The 17106-nt window shown below is 53.3% G+C and overlaps 2 protein-coding genes across 8 annotated transcripts in view; both read left to right on the top strand.

The window, feature by feature from the left end:
* Window positions 1-15955, top strand: part of MEI1 (meiotic double-stranded break formation protein 1) — an 84643-nt gene extending 68688 nt beyond the window's left edge. Inside the window, exons 31-36 of one of the 2 annotated variants that reach the window (XM_021091442.1) lie at window positions 739-2118; window positions 3455-3573; window positions 4494-4615; window positions 4826-6783; window positions 7064-7135; window positions 13252-15955. In XM_021091442.1, coding sequence (XP_020947101.1) covers window positions 739-784 — 46 coding nt within the window. In that variant the 3' untranslated portion in view covers window positions 785-2118; window positions 3455-3573; window positions 4494-4615; ... (1 more) ...; window positions 7064-7135; window positions 13252-15955. Of the gene's footprint in view, window positions 1-738; window positions 2119-3440; window positions 3574-4493; window positions 4616-4825; window positions 6784-7063; window positions 7136-13251 lie in introns of both variants that reach the window. The other variant, XM_021091441.1, reaches the window with a different exon arrangement.
* CCDC134 (coiled-coil domain containing 134) lies at window positions 1096-15955 on the top strand. 6 transcript variants are annotated; one of them, XM_021091452.1, is made up of 7 exons: window positions 1096-1226; window positions 3441-3573; window positions 4494-4615; window positions 4826-4910; window positions 6602-6783; window positions 7064-7135; window positions 13252-15955. In XM_021091452.1, exons 2-7 carry the CDS (start codon window positions 3471-3473, stop codon window positions 13375-13377), a joined length of 690 nt encoding a protein of 229 aa, XP_020947111.1. In that variant the 5' UTR covers window positions 1096-1226; window positions 3441-3470; the 3' UTR covers window positions 13378-15955. The 6 variants fall into 6 exon arrangements, with proteins under 6 accessions (XP_020947111.1, XP_020947109.1, XP_020947108.1 ...); XM_021091450.1 differs by lacking the exon at window positions 1096-1226 and adding an exon at window positions 1968-2118; XM_021091449.1 differs by lacking the exon at window positions 1096-1226 and adding an exon at window positions 1973-2118 and having other exon boundaries at window positions 3455-3573.

The raw sequence follows: 17106 nt of genomic DNA, 5'->3' as shown, positions 1-17106 counted from the left end.
TTGGCCTGGGCAAGGTCACCCAGGCTGTGGCATCATGCTTCAGGATAGAGAGGTACACTGTCTACAGCCCTGTCCTCTAAAGCAAGCAGGGGTCAAAGAGAATAATTAATAGTGGTGGCAATGACAATGACTTCTTCTATTTATTAGGTTCCTACGAAGAGCCAGTTAGACATACTATGTCTAATCCTCGCAGTAGCTAGAAGTGTTAATGCAGTTGTAACAGATCAGAGAAGTTAAATGACATGCCCAGAATCACACAGTGATAGCATCAGGATTTGACCCTAAATCTGCCCATCTCCAAAGTCACATCACCAAACTCAGAAGGAGCTACTCCTTACCCAGGAGCTTTGGAGAAGCTGCCCTAAGTGCAACATGGGGGATGCTGGATGACTGCCATGTCCCTGAGAAAGCCTGGGGCTGTGGGCAGTGGTCGCAGGCCCTCAGAGGGGTTGTCGTGGTGCTGCAGAGACACTTTGGTCTGGAGGTGTGTGTGTGGGGAGGGTGTCTCCTTCCCACCCCTACCAGCTGCACCCTGGCTTTCCTCCTTCATGGAACAGTTCCCCAATGTACAGCAACTACCTACCCCAGCGTTCAGCTCCCAATTTTAGGATCCACCCCACTATTCTCAAGAGCAACTCTGCTCTTGTCTGACCATTTTGCCCCTTCGGAGCCCTGGAAGTGTGGTTCTCCCGTGGTTGCCCCACCTCTCCGCTGTTCTCCTCTCATGTTTGCTGCCAGCTGCCTGGAAGGGGTGGCTGTATCCCTGTCCCACATCAGAGACTGACCCTCAGGAACTGAAGGCCTGGAAATGGAGAGAGCGGAGACCTGGAGAAGACGAAGTCAGGGCACAGTGGTTGGGTGGAAATGGGTGACACGTGCAGCTGTTCACCTGGAGACATTTACTCCACCACTGAAATTGAATAGGGAAATAAAGTGATGCACTGGCCAACCTGTATGGGCTCTCCAAAAACTTGCCTCCCTCCAGCTGGTTCTGCAGCCCAGGTGGATGGCTTCCTTGGGGAGTGAGGGGCGGGGTTTGTTCTGGTAACACCAGCACCAGCTGCTTGCCTCAGGTGCAGACACCAGTCAGGCCATCCTGGGGGCTGGAGGGGCAGAAGGCGGCTATGTATTTGATGCTCTTGTGATCCAAGTGCTCTGGGAAGTACTGTACCTGTTGCTTCAGGTCATGTGAAGGTGGAGAGAGGTACAGTTACCAGTCAAGGAAGGTAAGTGGGTCAAGCCTTTCCCAGACTTCCTAGCTGAGGGAAACTGTTCTAGGCAGCCCTTCCCCAGCTGAAGTAGGTCTCCTGTGTTTATTGCCCGTAGGGCCCTCCTTTGAGCTTGTATTTGTGTGCCCACGTGTGTGGTTCTCTTAAGGTCTGCGCTCCACAGCTGCCCGCTCCTGTTCTGAATGCAGCCCACCAGAACCTTTAGCTCCCTTTCCATCTGTCTGCCAGGGGCCCCAGTGCCTGTAGCTGGCTATCCCTTACTGGCCCTACACGAATCGGGGCTGAACTCTGCTAACTATAGGACAGAGAAGGATCCGACGAAATTGGTTTAGAACTTGGTGGACCGGGGCGGGGGCGGGGGGGGGGGGCGAGCAGGGGACGCCTGGACTCTGCACTGCAGGTTACTGAGAAAGTCACAACAAACTGATCAGCACAACTGCAGTTTGAAAAACCCTCAGCTGACTAAACGGTTTCGGGAGGGCGCGAGGAAGGTCGCCGGGCCGGCAGGGTCAAGGCCCCGGTAGGCTGACACGTCCTTTAACGTTAGGCACAGACCCCAAGCTGACCACTTCCTCCAACCCGATCTTAACACGCGCCACGTGTGTAAGCCGCGGCGTGTGGTGGGCTGGGCGAGACAGGCGGACAGCCCGCAGGACTCGTGCCGGAGCCTACGGGGCGGGGCCGGAGGTGAGGTCAGCGAACGGCTGTCGCGGTCCGCGCTCATTGGTCAGGAGCGGCACGGTGGGCGGAGCGGCGCTCCTGGTCCCGCGCTGCTGTTCTCTGGCTCTCAAGAGGTTCCGCGACTCTGCTGATCGCTCGCAGACCCTCGAGTTGAGCTCCGCCGAGCTGCACGCCGACTGCCTGCCCACTCGCCAGCGGCGCCGGACTGGTAGGTGAGGACGGAGCGCTAGACAGGCAGGCTCCCGGAGGGGGAGGTTACAACCGAGGGCCCAGAACTGGCCGCAGGTGGTGGTGGGGGGCGGTCCGCGGACCCAGGATACCTCTCATTGGAAAGGCTCGTTTTCCTCCCGGAGCTCTAAAGGCTTTGGGCAGCAACCCTGGTGTGGTGAGCCCGGGTAGCCGGTTCAGAATCCACTACAAGCGACCTCTGCAGAATGGGTTCAGAATCGCACGCTGAGCCAGGAAGAGCTCTGGGGACTCTAGGGGCCAGGAGCGGGATTGAGAGGCTGGAGAAGTGGGAGTAACGGTGGAGAAAGCAGGATCTGCCACCACGCAGTAGGCTTTTTCGGCTTTCCTTTCCCACTGCTGATCCGTTTCAGTCATTACCAGCTGCCTGATACCCCCTGGCCCCAATTTCTGCCTTAACCTGAGGTTGGTTCCCTTGAGTCTGGAGTGTGACATTGGAAGATAAGGGTTCTGGGTGAGCTTGAACTACTGCTTCCCACTCTCTAGGCTTCAGTTGTCTCATCTGTGTGGGGGTGGAGGCAGCTCTCTGGTTGACTTCTGTGGGATCTCACTGTCAGTATCTGAGCACCTCTGGGCCAGGTGTCCTGGTAGGACAGTGGCCATCTCTGAGATAGCCTGTGTTCTTTAAGACTCGGTCTAGCCTGAGAATCGAGGAATGACTTTGGGAAGTCACTTCATTTTTCTGTGTCTTGGTCTCCACATTGGTAAAACTGGGCAGCTGTTACATAGATTGAGGCCTCCTCTGACTACTGTATTTAATCTTGTGCCTTGCTGCCTCCCTTTCATCCTTCTGTGCTTCTTTTACAAGTTTATTGGGTTATTGTCTTATAACCCAACTAGAGATAAAAGTACCAGAGTGCAGACAATTTTGTTTGTTGATTCACTGCTCTAGAACAGTGATATTGAACAGGTCCTCCCTCCCCAAGCACTGTGCCTCACCTCCCTGCAACAGGGAGGTGACCTTCTTATTCCTATTTTTGCAGTGAGGGAGATGAGACTCAGAGAGGCTGAACAATTTTCCTGAGGTCCCACAGTCAGACAGAGCCAGGGCTCCAGATGCTCATCCCTATTCTCTAAGTATCTCTGCATGGCTGACATTTGTCTTCCTCCCTCCCTCCTGCCATCCCACGTCTTTATTGTGTGTCTGTCGGTCATTGGGACTAAGGCTCAGGGCTTCGCAAAGCTGGGTTCTTGGTATTTGGAGGCGTGTCATGTCAGGGGATGTTGCTGTTCACCCCACTTTCTGTTTTATGTAACACCAAGCTCTAGGTCTCACCTTTTCAGGGTTATTCCTCTAGCTCCAGGGTCTTGGATATGGACCTTCTTCAGTTCCCGGCCTTCCTGTCTGTCCTGCTACTGTCCGGAACAGCAGTCACAGGCACCCTGAGCACCTCTCTGGACCCGAGCCTGGAGATCTGTATCCTTTGGCGTTAGAGGTGGGGGCTGTAAATGAAGTCTGTCTGTACCCACAACCCCTTGGGGGATTCCAAGGATGGAGTGGACCCGCCTAATGGGAACAGGGGAGAAAAGGTAAGGTGCTCTATCCAAACCTTGATCAAGTCTGTTCTCTATTTTTTTTTTGCTTTTTAGGGCTGCACCTGTGGCACAAGGGGGTTCCAAGGCTAGGGGTCCATTCGGAGCCACGGCTGCCGGCCTATGCCACAGCCACAGCAGATCTGAGCCACATCTGCGGCCCACACCACAGCTCATGGCAACACCGGACCCTTAACCCACTCAGCTAGGCCAGGGGTCGATCCCACAACCTCATGGTTCCTTGTCGGATTTGTTTCCGCTGCGCCATGATGGGAACTCCAATCAAGTCTGTTCTTATCTGAGCCTTAGTTCCCCATATGGTGAGAAAGCAAGGCATATCTCTCAGAATCATGAGGATGCTGAGGATTGTACACCCAGAACCTTGTGGGTGAGATCCTGGGTGGAGACCAAACCCTGGCATACTGGACTGCCTACTCAAGAACTGGCTCTTAAAAGAATAGAACCTCAGTGAGAACAGTGAGGGGCGTTCCAGGCAGAGTATACAGTGTGAGCAGAGGCACGGAGGGAGATGATGGAAAGACCACGGGAGGGGAAGGCAGGAGCCAAGACCTGAGGGTTGGATGCAGGCTGTTGGGTGTGGAATCCTCTGTAAAATGGACGAATGAAATGTTGCAGGATTCACATCCTTCTCTGACAGTTTACCCATTCCCTGGGAGCCCCAGCCAGACACGTCTACATCCCTTGCAGAGACTTTCTGGCCAGGAATAGGCCCTTTGGATTGGGACCCCTGGATTATCCAGGTAGAAGAATCAGCGCCAGTTCCTTAACTTACTGTTTGCTCAGACAAGAAGATGTTTGAGGTGAAGCGGCGGGAGCAGCTGTTGGCACTAAAAAACCTAGCACAGCTGAATGATGTCCACCAGCAGTACAAGATCCTTGATGTCATGCTCAAGGGGCTGTTTAAGGTGCCTGCAGGCAGGGGGCAGCTCGCGGCAGGCCCAGTCTTTGATCTGGGCAGTGAGAGATGAGTAGGAGTTTCCCGAGGGGGTGGTGTTCAGGGAGGGGGAAGTGCATGCAGAGATGATTTGAGGTAGGAGTTAAGTAAATGGGGCTGGGGCTGGGCTGGTCTGGGAAGACCTTTGCAAAGCCACTCAGCCCAGGTGCGGTTCCCTCAGGTGCTGGAGGACTCCCGGACAGTGCTCATTGCTGCAAATGTGCTCCCAGAAGGGCCCTTCCCCCAGGACGAGAAACTGAAGGATGGTATGCTCTTCCCAACTTCACCCTCTCCTCCTCCCCGCCACCTTGATCTTCTCTAGATGCTCCCTCCCTCCTGTTCTTGTCTCCCCCCCCCCCCGAAAGTCCCCTCTTGTGGCATCTTCCAAGTGGTCCCATTGGGTAGTTGTCCTGTGCTTTGGTGCTGTCCTGTGCTTGGGGCAGGGGAATCAGGAAGAAGCCTTTGCCCATTACCACTCCAGGAATCCTTGCCTTCTCTACCACCCTGCCCCTTCTGGTAGAAAAAGCAAGTTGTTCCCTGAGGCCTGTTGAAGTGACTGGCCCATGGGAGCAGTTACCAGCACTCTTGACTACTGTTCTGAAGGGCTCAACTCCCTTAAATCCTTTTTGAGACAAAGATGGGACCAACATGCATAAATAAGGTAAAAGAATATTCTATGTCCCTTCATCTCCTCTTCTAAGAATTTCTCTCCAGTGGTGATTTCTCCCTCATTAACTGGTTACATTGTAACAATAAAGTTTTTTAGATTACATTGTCTAAGAGAGGACAGAAGTAGTCTTTATACATCTTGAATGGTGGGCACTTTACAAACAGCATCTCAAATTCCCTCTATAACTCTGAGGAAGGTACTATCACCTCCGTTTTTCAGATGAAAGGACAGGTGGCTTGCTGTGACTCTTACCTATAAACCAAGCTAATTCCTGGGCTTTTGGCAGTTCCAGGTTGTTCCGAAGCCCAGGGTTCCTGCCCCACTTGTCTCAGACCTGGCCTATCTTTGGAGGAGTCCGCTTCTCTCTCTGTGTGGCCTGGCCAGTGCTGGTGAGGGCTGCCACCAGGGCTGAGTGTATATAGTTACTGTTCTTCATGCTGCCCTGGGTCAAAGGGACCTGCCACCAAAATGGGCCCTAAACTCAATCTAAACTGACCTGTTGACTAGAGGAAGGCTATTAGTGGGAAAACTGACCAAATTCAAATAAAGTCTACGAATGAGTTAACAGTATTGTATTGATGTTAATTTCCTGATTTACATAGTTGTGCAATAGTTATGTTAAGATGACAGCATTAGAGGAAGCCAAGTGAAGGAGTTTTGTGGTGTATTATGTAAGCCTAAAATTATTTCAAAATAAGAACCTAAGCACTTAAAGTAAAATAAAATTGGACATAACACTAAATAGAAAACAAACTGACATGTTCCCTGACCACGCTAGCAAAACTGACCCCTCACAGACACTGTAGTTGTGTTAACACCAGCGCCCAGCCCTGGACATTAGAGGACCAAGTTGGGGAGGTTAGGCCCAGCAAAGCCTCTTGGGATGCATATGCTTCCATGTGCAAAAGACACCCACCTCGCTGGTGGCCATGGCAAACGCGTCTTCTTAGTTGTGAAACACAGAGGAAAGAGCACGGCCTTTTGGAGTCAGACAGACCTGGGTTTGCAGCCCAGGTTTGCTACTCACTAGCCATCAGCATCAGTTTCCCAGGGGTAAAATGGGAATAGCAGCCACATCTCCCTCTAAAGGCAGTTTTGATGATTCAGTGATCTGTGGACATAAAGCCCTTAGCACGCACTGCACACATGGTCAGCCTGTGGGCAGCAGGCAGCTTTCCCTTCTCTGACGACTGGGCTAATCCCCCGTTCTCTGGAGGGTGAGTAGGGTTGGCCAGGAGGGCTGGAGAAGGGCATCTCCCCGGCCCCTCATCAGGGTCTTCTCGGCAGCTTTCTCCCAAGTGGTGGAGAACACGGCCTTCTTTGGCGACGTGGTGCTGCGCTTCCCAAGGATTGTGCACCATTACTTTGACCACAACTCCAACTGGAATCTCCTCATCCGCTGGGGCATCAGCTTCTGCAACCAGTCAGGCGTCTTTGACCAGGGGCCCCACTCGCCCATCCTCAGCCTGGTAAGGACTGGGGCGGAGGGGGTCTGGGAGCCCTTTGGCTGGTGCTATGCCACAAGCCGTGGGTCTGCCTTCAGTGGGGCCTGAACATCAGCCTTTCAGGTTGCATTTCTGTGACGAGCCTCAGGCCACCTTGAGGTGCCATTTCAAGGGGTTCTGTGCCAACCTGGGGTCCTAGCACTCATCACCTGGCCCACCCCTGCCTAAGCCTCTGAGGGAGGGGCCTGTGGGTGAGCAGCAGGCTGGAGAAGACAGAGGATGACTAGCTTTTCCTCATCCGCAGATGGCCCAGGAGCTGGGGATCAGCGAGAAAGACTCTGACTTCCAGAACCCATTTAAAGTAGACCGCACAGAGGTGAGCTGCTGAGGCCTGTGGCCATGTCTGCTCTGCCTCTGCTGAGCCAGGGGAGGCTAGGGCCTGCAGGGGCTGGGGCCCGTGGGGTGGAGTGTGAGCTTTGGACTTGGAGTCAGACGTGCCTGGGCAAAGGCACTCACTCCCTAGTGCCTTCAGGAAAGCTACTGGCCCTGTCTTAGCCTCACCTCCCTGCAGGGTGGACTTCTGAGGGGCAGTCAGAGGCCACGAGCACGTCCATCCCAATGCACAGTAGGCGCTGTTCATATCAGGGAAATGTCAGGGAAACCCTGGGATGTCAGGCCGTGCTTCTCTGTCCTTGGGCCTCTGAGTCCCCAGCCAGGCCTCCCCCACATCCCTGCACAGGTTCTCTTCCTGGGGGCTGAGGTGGGCTCTGAGGGCTGGAGGCTGTAGGGCCAGCACAACAGGTGGGGACACACAGTAGAGAGGAGGAAGAGATGAGGGGCGGCAGGGCAGGGGCCAGAGGGGTAGGAAGGAAGGGCTGGACTCATGGACTCTTCCCTCGGTGCAGGGAGGGACCTCTCGAGTTCTAGGATTTTATCTGGCTTGCAGGCTAACAAGCTTACCTGCTGCTGTTTCATGGATGCTGACAGGTCAGAGACAGCAGGTAAATGCAGTTGCTGTTGGCCTGGTCATGTGGGTGTCCCTTGTTTCCCAAGTCCCAAGGAGGTGATACAGAGGAGCCCATGCAGATACCATCCATGCAGTGGGTTGCATCAAGCCAAAGAACAGCAGGCTTGGGAAATACACCACCTTTATGGAGAACAGAAGCAAACCTGGTCTTTGTTTGCAGGCAGACATCACCTTATCCTTCAAGGTTTCTTTCTGCAAACACAGCCCGAGACATGGCCCAGGTAGAGTGGTCAGGTGTACGCAGCAAGAATGTGCAGGGACGCTCAAAGCCGTGACAGATGGGCTTTCCCAATGAGTGGGCACCCATGGAGATACTTTTTTGCTGTGACACCAGCTCTCCTTGCCCTGCAGATCATGAATGCCTCTCACACAGGACAAGGGAAAGAGCATGGGCCACAGAGAGAATGGGCTCCTGGAGAGATTTAATTTAGCGTCATCATAATGTGCTCTGCTTGGACATAACCACAGAAGCAGCATACTTTCTATACTTCTTATCTGCTGGGGACAGTCTCAAGAATTTACTCACTTTTTTGGTGTCCAGTGTGGCTCTGTTCACCACAACAGCTCAGATTTGCTCAGCTTCCCTTGTGCACTCCTTCTGTACCAGTGAGCGTTCTAGGAGTCCTCTCCTACTCACACACCTGTCACTAAGGCCAGCTTGCATCAGGCTGGCCACTGTCCCCCGGCTCTCTCCCTGCTCTTCAGATGCCCACAGGCTATGGGGGAAGACACCAGGAAAGCCCAGTCACAGTCCAGCGTGGTCACTGTCCCCGTGGGAGAGGGAAGGATGAGCCACAGGTCCCATGAGAAGGAGCCTGTGGAAGTAGGTGGGGGAGGCTCTGGGTGAGTAAGAGTTGCCGGGGGGACCCGCCCGGGAAAGACCTTCCGGGCAGAGGGACTAGTTTGCACAAAGGCTCAGAGGCATAGCACCTGCATTGATTCAGTAGTTAGTGAGCATCTGCTGAGTCCCAGACAAGCTCTGTCCCAGAAAAGCTCTGTAGCCCTGTCCTGGGAATGGCATTCTAGTTGGAGTAGATAGACAGTCAATAAAAAATAAGGTACGTGGTAGGTGGCGACAAGGGCCAGGGAGAAAAAAGCAGAAGGGGGTTAAGGGATAAGGTGGAGCTGCAGTTGTTATTCATGTGACTTGGACACATAAGGTCCTAACTGAAAAGACCTGAAAGGAGCGAGGGAGCCAGCTCTGTCTCTGGGGGAGGAACATTTCAGGCTAAAAGAGCAGAAGTGCAGAGGCCCTGAGTTGGAGCATCTTTGGAGGGATGGGGAGTGAGGGCAGGTGAGGTCAGAGTTGTAGGCAGCATCACAAGGCCCTTGCAGGTCTCCAGGACTTTGGCACTTACTCTGAGACACGCAGCAGCAGATGAGGGGCTCTGACTCACCCCTGTAAAGGCTCCACCTGGCTGTGGAGGGGATAATAGTCTGGGGACCAGGGTGAAAATGGGCACCAGTGAGGAGGCTGCTGTCCTGGTCTGTTTGGGAGTTAGAGGTGGCTTGAACCAGGTGACAACAGTGGGGCTGGTGAGGAATGGTGAGAATTTGGTTCTGGGTTTGTTTTTTTCTTTTTACAGCCTCAGCCATGGCCTATGGAAGTTCCCAGGCTGGGGGCTAAATTTGAACTGCAGCTGCCAGACTATGTCACAGCCACAGCAACACGGGATCCGAGCTGTATCTGTGACCTATGCTGCATCTTGCATATCTTTAACCCACTGAGCAAAGCTGGATCTTACCCACATCCTCACAGACACCTATGTCAGGTTCTTAACCGGATGAGCCACAACAGTAACTCCCTGGCTCTAGTTTCAAGGTAGAGTAAATAAGGCTTACTGGAGTTCCCGTCGTGGCGCAGTGGTTAACAAATCTGACTAGGAACCATGAGGTTGCGGGTTCGATCCCTGGCCTTGCTCAGTGGGTTAAGGACCCAGCATTGCCGTGAGCTATGGTATGGGTTGCAGACGCTGCTCGGATCCCGCATTGCTGTGGCTCTGGCGTAGGCCGGTGGCTATAGCTCCAATTAGAAGACCCCTAGCCTGGGAACCTCCATATGCCATGGGAGCGGCCGTAGAAAAGGCAAAAAAAAAAACAAACAAATAAATAAATAATAAGACTTACCGAGGAAGCTGATGTGGTGTGAGAGTGACACATTAAGGATGACTTGATTTTTGGCCTGAGCGTGTGGAAGAATGGGGCTGCTATTTTCTAAACCGGGTGCACTGGTGGTACCAGGTTGAGGGCTGGCTCGGGGATCGAGGCCTTATTTCTGGACCTCATAGGCATCAGAATGAAGACGTCGAGGAGGTGACTGGACATATGACTAGGTTTCAGGGAGAGGTTGAAGCTAGAGCTATAAATGTGGGAGTCGTGCCAATGAAGAGGGAAGTGAGGCCATCACCCTGGCAGGGGTGGGGGGCCAGGCAGATGGGGTCGTGGTCTTTCTGAGGACTAGGGCCTGGGATCTGCCTGCAGTTCGAGGTGGGAGGAGGAGAAGGAACTAGCAAAGCCCCCCCAGGAGGGATCAGTCAGTGTGACAGCAGCACATCCAAGAGAGACTCATTTCCCAGAGGCCATCGAGGAAAGTTACAGGAAGGAGGGAGTGGTGTGCCTGCAGACGCTGCTGGACGGTCAGGGAAGATGAGGCTGAGAATCAGCTGCTGGGCTCAGCAGGACCGAGAAAGGCCATCAGAGATCTCAATAAAAGCTGTCTCGGTGGAGCTGCGGGAACAAGGGACTGGGTTTCCAGAGAATGAGAGGGAGGGCGGGTGGACACATCCCATCAGGTACATGCAACCCTTGTGAAGAGCTTTTCCTGTTTTTTTAGTATTAGTGTCAGGTGTACAGTGTAGTGACTCAGTGTCTTTAGAGGTTATACGTCATTAAAAGTTACAAGATAGTGGCTATAATTCCCTGTGCTATACAATATATATCCTTGTTGTTTATCATGAGTTTTGTTTTCAGGGGTTGCAGACCAACAGGAGAATAGCTGGGGGGAGGGTGTGGGTTCCAGGGGGGATTTTAGTCGGATGGGAGAGACTGTAGCATGTTTGCACATTGCTGAGACCTCCCCGTTAGGGAGGAAGAACCTGGGATGCAGAAGTAGGAGAGTTGCTGGCGTCTCATCCCTGAGGAAGTGAGGAGGGCGAGGCCAGCTGGGCCCAGGGGCCCAGAAGCAAGTAGGTTGGTGGGTGTGGAGATGGGAGCTTGTGGAAGTTGTCTTTGAGTGTGTCCCTTCTCTGTGAAAGAGGAAGCAAGGTCATGGTGTGCCAGTGAAGAGGGGGTTAGTGATGGAGGCTCGAGGAGAAGGCAAGTCTGGGGGAGCAGGAGAGGGAGCAGACCGGGGAAATGTCCTCCTGAATTGCCAGGCGGCATGAAAGGCCCGCTTGAGGTAGCCTCAGAATTTAAAGTAGGCCTTGGCAAGGCCCAGGAGGGAAGGAACCCAGGACAGGGACAGGTATTGTTTCTCTTCTAACCCAGCTAGCTGGGGCTGGAGGGGCCAGGGTCTCTTGATGGTCCTTCCTGAGCCAGAGCCAGGGAGTTTGAGGGGTCTCCCAGCTCCTCCTTCCTCCCAAGAGGATCAGAATTAACTCGTAGGGATAGGAGGCACAGTGTGAGAGGGAAAGTGCTGGGCAGGGAGGTTGGGAGGCCTGGGAGCTAGTCCCAGTTGGGCCTCCCACTGGCTGTGTGACTTGAACAGATCACTTACCCTCTCTGGGCTGACATCACCCCATCTTCCAGATTTGTGGTTCAGTCTAAATGGTGGTGAATTACTCCACAAGGTGGAGCTCCTAGTTTGTTTTTAACATCTACCTTGATCAAACATTTCTCGCATTCAGCCTGGGAACAAATAAAATGGGCATATTTCACAACAGAGTTACTAGAGTTCTGGGTACTGTTGTATTAAATATTCTAACATGATTCATTCATTCGTTCATTCATTCATTTCAAAAACTACATACTGAGTGCCATGTATAAGCCAGGCCCTGCACTGGGGGCTCGTGGCACAGTGGGCAACACCTAACACAATCTGCATATTCTCATGGAGCGTGCTGTTCAGTGAGGGGACAGGCACGAAGTAGGTTGTCCCAAGGGACAGGTGGCCACAGAAGAGAAGCACTCAGAAGGAAACAGAGGAGGCAGGTCCCTAAGGGCAGTGACACCTGAGCTGGAGCTAATGTGGCAAAGGGGGTGGGGGCTGGGAGGGGCCTTCTGGGCCTGGGTCACAGCATGTGCAGAGGCCTAGAAGTGGGAGCAAAGGAATCCAAGAACCAGAAGTAAGGGAGGGGGAGAGGTGGGTGGGGTAGACCTGCAGATGCAGCTGTGTCCTGAGAGTAATGGAGGGTTGGGGACAGGCTTAAGCAGGAGTCAGACTGACATTTTGAAAAGATCTAACTGCGATGAGGGCAGTGGCTTAAGAGGGACCAAAGTGGATATGGAGAGACCATGGGAGGTGCCTAGAGTTATCAGAAGAGAGGGAAGGGTGGTGATGAGGGTAGCCATAGGTAGGCGAGATGGAGCAGAGTAGATGGGTTTGAGACTTCGGGGTCCAGTGGGCCTGGCCTTGGCAATGGACTGTGTCAGGGATGGGGTGATGCTTGGCCTCTGCCCTACTTGCCTAGACTGGCGTGTGGAGTGCTGCTGTTCATGAAGACAGGGACTCTGGAGGGGGACTGGGTTTTGTGGAGATGGAGCCGTGCTGAGTTTGGGGCATGTGTGCACATCCTAGAGAAGGCGGCAGACAGATGTCGAGATGGGGAGATGCAAATGTGAAGGGTCATTGACCTTGGAGGTGTAAGGGAAGCCCTGGGTTTAGATGCACCAATCTGAAGAGTGGAGGAAGAGGAGCAGAGGGCCTGGGGATTGCCCCAACTGAAGTCCTCCTCCTCCTCCCCACTCGCCCTGTGTTCCTGGCTCATCACTGGGTACCACCACGCACGTGCTATGGACGCCACAAGCCCAGGCACCATTTTCTTCACCTTTCCACCTCTTTTTCAGGGTCTGCCAGTTTATCCTTTGATCCACCTGCTTCTGTACACTCATTGCCTAGACCTTGCAACTTGTCCGCAAGCAGCAGGACCCCAGCTGTCTTACTCTTGCTGACTGCCCTGCCCTCCTCCTCAAGCTCCAGGGGTCTGTGGTAGCCTTGGGCATTCGGCCCCTTCGCCCTGAGTGGTCTGTCTGTTGTTTCTCAGATGTCCACGGAGGTTCAGCACCTGTCCCTCTGCTGGAATGTCCGCTTCACCCACCCTGTTTTGCTTGGCAAGCTCCTGCTTATCTTTCAAGACCCACCCAGTGGTTTTCCTCAAGCCCGTTTAATTGTCCATGTCTGTGGGCTCCCCAAGGGCAGGGCCTGTGTCCGAGTGACCCTCCTGTCCCCATGGCCCACAGCAGCCTAGCTCAGTACAAACTCTTTACTGCCAGCGGATTTAATCAGAGTGCTCTGCTCTTTTCCTCAGTTCATCTCCAGCACTGACCCTTTCCAGAAGGCCCTGAGGGAAGAGGAAAAACGCCGGAAGAAAGAGGAAAAGCGGAAAGAGATCCGAAAAGGCCCTCGGATCTCCAGATCCCAGTCCGAGTTATAGCCCCTGAGCAGGCCAGGGTTCAAGGGGCCAGGAGGCGGCCAGTCAGGAGGAAGAGGAGGATGCAGCAGCGTCAGCTAGTGGTGAGAGCTGGCCCATGTGAGGGGAGGCTGAGTCTGCTCAGCCCCCTGGAGCCAGCTCTGAGCCCCAGCTAAGGGACTGGGCCGCAGAGGGCTGGATTTCCTCCCTGCGACTTCCGCAGAGTGGTGCCAATGGAGCCTTCAGAGGGTGCTAGGCTGCACACCAACTGTGGAGATGCTGCAAAAAGCAGGAGGGAACCTGGGCTGGATTCTCCCAGTGGGTTAGGACCCCTGACTAGTTGGCTGCTGTCCGTTGTGGGAGGCTGCTGTCATGCCTGCTGCTGGCCCCTCTGTGTTACTGAGTTGCCTGGCACAGGTCTCAGCCCCCTGCAGAAACACAATAAAAGCCCACTAATCCTCTGGGCTAACAGAGGCTGGTTTGGGCACCAGGGAGCTGTAAGCCTCTCCATGGGGCAGGTGGGAGGGGCCTGGGTGGGGGGCTCAGGGCCCTCAGATGCAGAGATGACATTTAAGGATGTCCCTTCCTCATCGGGAAGAGCCTCAGGCCCTGGCAGGGCAGCAAAGCACAAGCTTGGCTATGGCCTTCTCTTCCCTTCGCAGCACTGTCCTTGATGAAGGGACCAGAAGTATCTGAGGAGGGTGTTTAGCCCAAGACAACCTTGGAGCGACATGGTCTCTGTCCTCAGATATCCAGGGATGGCCGTGATCAGGCACAGGGAAGAATCAGCTTGTCATCTCTGGCAGTGTTGGGAGACCCCTGGCCTGTGTGTAGGGCCTTTGGTGGACAGGCTGCAGCTCTGCAGGAGGCTGTGCTTTGTAAGGGGAGGGCTGCTCCGAGCTGGATTGGTCGGACAGCAAGCTCTCTGTGTCAGGGCCAGGGGGCAGGGAAGCTGCAGAGGGAGGTGGGCCTTGAGTAGGCACTGCCCTTCAGTCATGTCCTTCCCAGGCAGAAAAGGGAGGGGCTCCAGTAGGAATTCTAGCTCTTAAGCTGACTTTGCCAAGTCAGGGTCTGCCTCTTAAAAGCAGAGACACACAACTGTCTCCAGCTCCTCACTGCTACCAGAACCCAAGGGAGACCTGGAGTCTATCTCAGCCCATTAGACTTGCTGAGTGACCCCTGGCCCACCCCTTCCTTGTGTTGTGGCTTCACTGATGTAATGAATTTGATAATGTCTGAACCCTCTGTCCAGCCCTAAATTGCTTCTCCGAGGTCGGGGCCTGGCTTCTCAGTGACAGGTGCCCTTCTCTGATGGTTCTTTGTTCTCCCATGTATTTGCTGAGCACCCACTGTAAGCACAGCCAAAGAGAGGGGCCCACTCTTATCCTGTCTTCACCTCTGCCCCATCTAGCATCTCTGTTCTCCTGGGTTTTTCCTTCTACACCTTCACTTCTCTCCATCTTGGCTGATCCCTTCTCCACCTTCAAATGGACTCAAGTTTCCCCATCTGACACCTTAAGAGGTACAAATAGAACTATTCTGCTCTCGTCCCTGGGCAGGTCCACCTGGGAGCTGTGGGAGCATCTGTAGAGTGGGAGACAGACTGGGTCCACTTACCTGACCTGGTGCTCAGAGATCCCTCTGCAGAGGTTTACTGAGGCTCTGGGATGGGAAGGCATTGGACCACAATGAAAGTGAGCCATATGGTATGCCAGCATCACCCCCAGTGTGGGGAGCCCTGTGCGAGCCACTGAAGGGTACATGTGAAGATGACACTGCCCAGCTCAGTGCCTGGACCAGAGCAGGGCAGCGGGGTTTGATTTTGTTTCCGGGTAAGACTGGTGTAACCTATACCGGCTCTTCTGCATGTAAACAAGAGAACGTTCCTCTCTCCCCCAGGTACTTTATTATGTTATACATGTTCATTATAAAAAGTAATTTAAATAATACTGAAATGCCAAGAAGAAAGTAAGATTCACCCTGGGAGTTCCTGTTGTGGCTCAGCGGGTTACAAACCCGACTAGTACCCATGAGGATGCAGGTCTGATCCCTGGGCTCACTCAGTGGGTTAAGGATCCAGTGTTGCCATGCGCTGTGGTGGTATAGGTTGCAGATGTGGCTCAGATCCTGTGTTGCCGTGGCTGTGGTGGAGGCTGGCAGCTGCAGCTCCGTTTTGACCCCTAGCTTGCGAACTTCCACATGCTGCAGGTTTGGCCCTAAAAAGCAAAAAAAAAAAAAAAAAGAGAAAGTAAGATTTACCCTGAATCCTACCACTCCCATAATTATAACTGACACTCAGCTATTAGGCCTTCCATCCTGCCCTTCATGTGACACACAGATCCTTGTTTTCTCAGTTATAATAACTACCTTGCAGGGGCCCTAACCGTATGTCAGGCCTTATTCCAAGTGCTGGCTTCCATCAGCTGCTTCTGCTGCAGGGCCTTTGTGTTGTTTGTTCCCTTGGCTATACCAGATGCAGTTCTCATAATTTCAGGTTTCGTCTTAAATATCAATGTTTTCTTTACCGGACCAGAGGCTCTCAGAGGGCAGGAATTGTCTCTTTGCTTGCCCCAGAGATGTTCAATAAATATTGTCAAATGAATGTGCAATGTGATTGGTTGAATTGTGTGATTCCACTTTCCTCACAACTATGAGGGACACTATTCCCATGTTAGAGATGACAAAACTGAAGCTTAGGGCGTTTATTTAGCTCAGAGTCACTCGTTCATAAATGGACCCGTATGCCTGCCTTCACAGGGCCTGTGAAGTCTGTCTTGACCACCAAGCAACAGCTGCCTCTCACAGACCAGCAGTAAACATACTTTCCCCTTTTAATACTGTGAAAGTCGTTGTCAACAGATAGACATTCATGTATGTAATGTTTAATGATGCCATGATAATTACATTGTGTGGATGTAATTTATTCAGCAGGTCGTTATTGGGCTTCCCAATTTTTCTCAATTTACAGAAGACTCTGATGAACGCCTTTGAACACACAAACTTGCAAATTTTTTAAACACTCATATTTGTCTTCCTTATTTATAAATTCCTAGAAACGTGCACATTTGTTTATATCGTGACCAGCTGCAGAACTGAGAAGTTTAAGAGTGGGAATCCGTGGGTGGGTTGCGCCTCATAATCCCCGCATGATGCTCATGCCCGGACCCAACCTCTGGAGGCCTGTGATAGTTCCAGGCACTGGCATTATTTTAAAGGACTGCAAGGGATTCTGATGTACCGGGGTGAGACTGGGTGAGGCTGTCGGAGTAAGCGCGTCGTCGCGGCAGGTGCAAAGGCGCATGAATTGCAAAACATGCTCCACTCTTAGGCGGTTCGCGAGCTTTCGTAGCGCCTTTGCAAGGGGCTTAGCTGGAACGTGACTTTAACGATCTAAGGATTCCTCCGTGCTCCAGTACTAGGGGTCTAGGTTTGATTCCACCCGCTTCCCCAGCGGGCTGGGATCGTGGGGAGGGCGGGAACAGCTGGGAAGATGACGTAATGTGCTTAAGGCTGGCTTCGGGGGCCTCCCGCGGCCGGGGGCGGAACTTGTTAACCCTTCAACTCCCAGCAGTCAGAGGTAGTAGCTTGCGGAGCCAAACCAACAAAAAAGGGAGCGGTTCCTTTAAACGAGGGGAAGAAGGTTGGACTGAGGACCCGGAGCCTTCTCTTCGCATTCGCTAAGAGGCCGCCAGGGGAGGAGCCTTCTTATGCAAATCTGAGCTGCTGATCGTTGACGCGCCATCACCCCACGCG

Source organism: Sus scrofa, chromosome 5 (genome assembly GCF_000003025.6).
Source record: "Sus scrofa isolate TJ Tabasco breed Duroc chromosome 5, Sscrofa11.1, whole genome shotgun sequence".
NCBI lineage: Eukaryota > Metazoa > Chordata > Mammalia > Artiodactyla > Suidae > Sus > Sus scrofa.
This window is presented reverse-complemented; position numbering and strand designations above follow the sequence as displayed.

Coding starts and splice junctions, on each gene's coding strand:
- CCDC134 (XM_021091452.1), top strand. CDS start 3,471: ATGGACCTTCTTCAGTTCCCGGCCTTCCTGTCTGTCCTGCTACTGTCC. Junction 4,616..4,825: donor TGCTCAAGGGGCTGTTTAAG/GTGCCTGCAGGC, acceptor CGGTTCCCTCAG/GTGCTGGAGGACTCCCGGAC. Junction 7,136..13,251: donor TTAAAGTAGACCGCACAGAG/GTGAGCTGCTGA, acceptor TCTTTTCCTCAG/TTCATCTCCAGCACTGACCC.